The 6,573-nt window shown below is 48.1% G+C and overlaps 1 protein-coding gene across 1 annotated transcript in view; it reads right to left on the bottom strand.

The window, feature by feature from the left end:
* FBXL12 (F-box and leucine rich repeat protein 12) overlaps window positions 1–530 on the bottom strand; it is a 2,638-nt gene extending 2,108 nt beyond the window's left edge. The window contains exon 1 of the mRNA XM_031060318.1: window positions 516–530. Coding sequence (XP_030916178.1) covers window positions 516–530 — 15 coding nt within the window. The remainder of the gene's footprint in view (window positions 1–515) is intronic.
* Window positions 531–6,573: the final 6,043 nt, after the last annotated feature.

Genomic DNA, 6,573 nt, shown 5'->3' with positions numbered 1-6,573 from the left:
CGCTGGGCTCGGAACCTCCCTGTTTAACCCCCTTCTTACCGACAGCCCCTCCCGGTGCCTCCTCGCTCCTCTGCGTTGAGCCCCGGTGTCTCACCACGGTGCCTCTCGTTCCCGTGTCCCCTGCTCGGTGCCTCCTGTCCCCGCTTGTCCGTGCCTCTTGTCCCGTTACCCCCCGCCACCCCATCCCCAGTGCCTCTTCTTTCCTGGCACTGCCCCTCTTGGTGTCTCTTGGAGGAGAAGAAGTGGCTTAGCACTGACCACTCCTGGCCCAGTCACTCTCCCTGACGTGTTGTTTCTAACACCCTTCTAATGTTCACATGGCACCAGCTCACATAATTTCCTCTCTGGATGCCCAGCAGGCCATTACAGGATGGGAACAGCTGTCCTGACTCCCAGAGAAGAGCCTGGAATATCTGCAGTGTGTAGTTGCAACCGGAGAAGAAGAGAATACAAAGTAATAAATTCAACTCTGACCTCAGGAGGATGCTTGAGCAGGTAAAATATTCTGTGCCTACCTCTGCAAGCTTCATTGTCCTCTGGAATGTGACACATTTCACTAGACAGCACTTTGGAGTTGTTGTTTGTTTTCTTTCCTCTCCCTATCACCACTGTGGACACACACTGTTGTATTTTCTCCTTAGTCTGACACCCCATGGCCTTCACAAGTGCACTTCACACTGATGCCAACCTCCTTGCCCCAGTGACCCCAGACACACACTTGTCTCTCTTTTGTAGCCCACACCCAGTGCTTTTTGCCCACAACTAATGGTCTCTGAGCAGAGATCTCCTTGTCCTGATGTCCAGAAGTCGTTTTGCTCTATTTGGTGGCAGGTTATTTGATCTTTTTTCACATCCATTCTGTAAGTGGAACAGGAAGGGAGAAGCCTGAGGAGACTTCTCTGAAAGTCTGACCAGCAAAAGAGCTGCATCTATACAGGTGCAAACAGGATCTTCCCTGGTAGGAGGAGGCTCTGGCCATGCAGTCATAGTGTCAGCAGGGACAAGTCTGAGCAATTGCCAGACTTGTCCCTGTACTTCCATGGCTTTGGTGACACCCTGGTCTCTCTGAGGAGGTGAATCTTCACAGGCATCAGAGCAGAATACGTGTAAGATTTGTGTCAGTCAAGTACAGGATGCTGAGCTCTGGAAAGTGAGCCAGGACTGCTGCTGAAGCCACCAAGGTACAGCTGAAGGCTGTTTTCACCAGGAAGCCTCAGAGTCAGAAGTTCAGTTGTGACAGAAAGCAAACTGAACTCCTTCCCCTTGGACTCATGGCTTCCTGTGCTGTAAACTACTTCTGCAGTTCAGCAGTGTTGGTTTTGCACAGCCTGGATTTTGGTAGCCAGGGGGGCACAGAGGTGGCTTCTGTGAGAAGCTGCTGGAAGCTTCCACTGTGTCCAGCAGAGCCAGTCCTTGAGCACTCTGAGGATGGACATGCTGCTGGCCAAGGCTGGGCCAAGGAGAGAGGTTGGTAACGCCTCTGTGGTAAAAGATTCAAGAAGAAAATCAAAACAAAGGGGGATGCACTGTTAATTCTAGCTAGAGAAGAGGAGGAGGTGAGAACATGTGAGGGAAACAACGTGGAGACACTGAAGTCAGTGGGGAAGGAGGGGCAGGAGGTGCTCCAGGGGCCAGAGCTGAGATTCCTCTGCAAGCTGTGGTGAGAGCACGGTGAGGCAGCTGTGCCCCTGCAGCCTGTGGGATCCAGGGGGGATGCAGAGATCCACCCACAGCCCTGGGGATCCAGGGGGGATGCAGAGATCCACCCACAGCCCTGGGGATCCACAGGGATGCAGAGATCCACCCACAGCCCCTGGGGGAGGTGCCCAGGCCGGAGCAGTGGATGCCTGGAGGGGGCTGTGATCCAGTGGGAGCCCCAGTGCAGAGAGAGGGCCTTTGCTCCCAGGCTGGAGCAGCCTGTCCTTGGAGGATGGCACCCCATGGAAGAGTGACCCACGCCGCAGCAATTTTGGGAGGACTGTCTATCTGTGAGAGGGACTCATATTTGGGCAGGACTGCTGCTCGTGAGATTGGAGCCATGCTGGAGAATTTCACAGAGAACTGTCTCCAGTAGGAGGGACCCCATGGTCTCACAGGGGGAGGACTCCTCTCTCTGAGCAGTGGGAGAAGATCCCATGCCCAGGTAGGTAGCCAGAGGTCCAAGTGGGAGAAGTGGCCACGGGCTGCTGAGAGCACCTGCTAGGAAGTGGGTAGGTAAAGTTGCAGACCTGCAGTTTCCCAGAGCCAGAGGAGTGCCCTAAGAGCTGAAAAACACTTTCTCAGTTCACTTTATCAACACCTTCATTCATTGTGTGAGAGTGTAAGTGCCTTGGGGTGCTCATGGCACAGGCAGGGGCAGTGGGCTCATTCCTGACCACATGCACACGTGGTCCAGACTCAGGAGTCAGGATACAGGGAAGCTTGGGTATGAACTTCCTTTTGCTTCTGATTTATTCATATCAAAAATGGCTGTTCAATCAAATTATTGTTTTCAGCATCTGGAGAGGTGAAAAATCCTGGTTTAGGATTAAAATATATGAATTGAAAATGGCTGTGAAAGAAGCAATAAACCTTTATATAATCAGGATGAGCCTGAGAAAAACAAAAAATCCTGCCTAGGAAGATGGGGCAGATTGTCAATTTTAGGAGATTGTAAAGATGCTTTAAAATCTATGAATGGAAAATTGAAAATTCCCTTTCATGTGGCAGAATATCTGTAGCTAGTACTGTATTCCAAATAAAAGTCAGAGGATTCAAATTGATTAAAAAATATTAATGTATTTCTATTTTATCACCAACTTGAATAAAATTTCAGGTTGTATAGGTGTGTTAGTTTTGGCTGGGGTAGAGTTAATTTTCTTCCAGGTAGTGGCTGCTGGCATGAATGTGTTTTGGATTTGTGTTGAAATCTATAAAATTTTTTTGCTGTTGCTGAACAGAACTTTCACAGAGCCAAAGCCTTCCCTGCCCCTTATATGGCTGCACTGGGGAGAGGTCTGGGAGTGCATGGGAACTTGGGAGGGGACACACCCAGGACAGGTGATCCCAACTGTCCCAAGGGATATTCCAGACCTGATGGCATCAGGCTCAGCATATAAAGCTGGGTGGAAGAAGGAGGAAGATGATATGTGGAGTGATGCTGTTTGTCTTCCCAAATCACCGTTCCACGTTGTCCTGATTTAAAAGACAGGTGTCTGCCAAGGAAAGTGGGAACCCTCTAAGTTATTATAACTTTGAAATTACAGGGCTTTCAGGCAAAGATATCAGAAAAGGAATAACGGTCCTTCACTAATATATATAAATATATATAAAACAAGGCAAACAAACACCAAAGGCAGCACCACCAAACAGAGCACAAACCCCCAGGGCCTCTCTCGGCTGCGGGCGCTTTCCCCTCGCTGCAGTTCCGAACATGGCCACCAGGGGCGCTGCCGGCTCCCGGCCGGGCAGGGGTGCGGCGATTCCCCCGCTCCTGCAGGGGGCGCTGTGCCGCGGCCTGGCCGCCCCCTCCCACCGAGATGGTGGCTCCGCTGAGGGCGCAGAGAGCGTGAAGGGCACGGAGCACAGCCGGTCCCGGTGCCCTCCGGATGGCAGCATGGGCTGTAGCAGGAGCCTCACAGCAAAGCCTGGAACGGCAGATGTCAGAACCCAGGAAATTCCTCTGGCTACCCCAGAGGGCTCGAGCCGCTGCCCAGGGGCCTCTTGACACCTGGGCACAGAGCCCAAGACCCCTGTGCCTCTGATTTAGCCCTTGGAAAAAACAATTACCAACTTTATATGAAGAATTACAAGCCACAAAAGTTTAGGTAGAAAGATAGTGAATTTATCACGGGGTGAAAAATAGATTTTTTGGGGTTTTTAGAGTGCTGGTTCAGGGGGCAAGATGGAGGAATCTGGGCATGTCCAGCCTTTCTCCTTCTTCTTGGCCTCCACCTTCTGCTGTGGTGTTGGCACTTACAGATTGGTTTAAGGTAGAAACTCACTGTCTAACATAGGTGATAGGTATTGGGAAGTAATTGTAAATATTGTACATGTAGATTTTAGTATAAAAAGATAGCACTGCCTCTGAGACAGGCAGAGTGCCTCAACCTGACTTGCCAGACAGACCTTGGCAGGTTGGAGAGAGAATTTTATAGAAGCAATAAACAACCTTGAGACTGAGACTAGAAGAGTTCTGACTCCTTCTTTGACTGCCAGGCTGGAGAAGGAGACTTTCTAACGCATCTTGGGGTCACTCGGAGCTGCTGAAGTCCCGAGAGGCAGAGGCGGGCACACCCAGAGGGGCAAACAAAAAACTACTGGCAGGAGCCTCGGGGGTCTGGGCAGACGTGAGGTGTGGGGTTAATGTGTAGTGAAAAACCCAAAGCAGCAGCAGAAAACAGGGCTGGGCAGCAGGGAAAAAATTACAAGTTATTTTATTCTTGTGTGTCTATGGCCTCAGCAGTCTCCAGTACTAATTACATGGGACTGGTGCTTACCATGGGCTGTTCTTTTCTCCTTTCTTTCTCTAAAACTTGGCCCCAGCTTTCACTCTCTGTTTTAACAGATTTATTGACATAAGTGATTTTTACTGAATCCTTCAAAAGACAAAGAGATTACCAAAATGAGCTTTAAGGTTCTTAGAAGAGTGGCTGCATATGATGCCCAAAAGATAGACTGGAAATAAATCCTCACAGACCGATGTCTATAGAGCAGGTGTTTGTTTATTTATTTATTTTTAGTAATAGTACTATTTTTCATCAGTATTATATATATCATTACTATTTTTCAGTAGACTATACTTACCTATTTCTAAAGCTATCCACCTGTCGAAGTTTTTTTCTTTTTTTTTTTGTCTAATCAGCATTAAGCAACTAGTTAACCATATACCAGCCATTACATTGTATAAAAATTTATTTATATCAGTTTACTAGGTATAAAAATTATGATCAGGTTATATAGGTATAAAAAGCTATGATTCAGGTTATGTAGGTATCAGGTTATTTATATATATAAAAAGTCATTATTTAGGTTAGATTGATACCAGGTTATATAGCTATATCAGGTTATATTGATATCTTATAACTTAAGTCATAAAAGCACTTCGTAACTTTGGTCTAAGTTATAGAGTCTATATAACTAATAATAGTTATATTGTCTGGGTATAAAAAGCTATGATTCAGGTTATGTAGGTATCAGGTTATTTATATATATAAAAAGTCATTATTTAGGTTAGATTGATACCAGGTTATATAGCTATATCAGGTTATATTGATATCTTATAACTTAAGTCATAAAAGCACTTCGTAACTTTGGTCTAAGTTATAGAGTCTATATAACTAATAATAGTTATATTGTCTGTATTTCCTTAGAACTCAGGATCAGGATTTACAGCTCTGCCAGATTTTCTACCCTTCAAATATTTTATACTCACATTTTCAATAGCAGAATGATTGCTGTGTCCTATTCTCCAGGGAGAAATAGGAAGGTGGCAGCATTAAGCACCCAACAGCGCCATTTCTGCAGCTTTGTGGCTGGGCACTGCAGCAGAAATGTAGCAGCAATGCCCTTCTGCTCTCTGATTTTTATGGGACTTTTGAGCTCCTGCTTCACACACAGCCTTTGGCAAAGGATGGGTCCCACCCAGCAGGGCTGGGGCTGCAGCCAGTGCCCTGGTATGGAGTGTGTGGGGTCATGCTTTCTCTTACTGGGGTGTTCTGATGGATTCCTCTCGGCCTCTTATACTGCTCCGTGGGCTCTCCAGCTGAGAGGAGAAATCTGCTCCCTGAGCACCCTTGGTAATAGAAATAGAAAGCTTTTCCCAGTCCCTCTTACTTTATTCTCTCAACTAATCACAGCTCTGTGATTTCAGCAGCAGCTCTGCAGGGACACAGTCCTTGGGGAGGCTCCCAGACTTCATCGGTCTCCCACTGGCTGCCCCACAGGATCAGTTAGACATGAAACACTAAGTTTTGCAAAGTATAGAAACAGAAGGTCCTCAACCCCTCATGCCCTGGATTTTCACCGCTTTTGAGATATCAAAGATATGACATATAAAGTTCAGAAACCAAACCCAGAAAATTAGTCCCAGTTCTCTACAGAATGGCTGAGACACCAGAAGATGACGCTGCAGCCTCAGGGACTTCAACAGGCTGGAGAAATGGGCTGATGGAACCTCCTGAAGTTCAACCAAGGGCTGAGCAGAGTCCTTCCGCTGGGGAGGTGCAGCCCCAGCACACAGCATGGAGAGCAGCTCTGCAGAGCAGGTCCTCTGCAGGTTCTCCGCAGGTCCAGGGACGGCCTGGAAGGGATCTGGGCAAACACTGAGGTGTGCAGCCCACTGCCAGGCGGGCTGTGTGCCACACGATCTGTCTCTGCGGATGGGGGAGCTCCTGGCTGTGCCCCTCAGAACCCTGTGATGTCACCAGAGCCAGGATCACTCACCTGCAGTGGGTAACTATAAACGAACTGTAACCCCCAGTGCTGGGCAGTGCCAGAGCACTCAGGCTGTGACCCACAGCAGCCGAGGAGCTTCTGAGTGCTGCCAGTGACTGAGGAACCTCTGAGTGCTGTCAGTGACTGAGGAACCTCTGA

This window comes from Geospiza fortis, unplaced genomic scaffold (assembly GCF_000277835.1).
Source record: "Geospiza fortis unplaced genomic scaffold, GeoFor_1.0 scaffold118, whole genome shotgun sequence".
NCBI lineage: Eukaryota > Metazoa > Chordata > Aves > Passeriformes > Thraupidae > Geospiza > Geospiza fortis.
The sequence above is the reverse complement of the archived record's forward strand: the minus strand, read 5'-3'. Positions and strand labels throughout refer to the sequence as shown.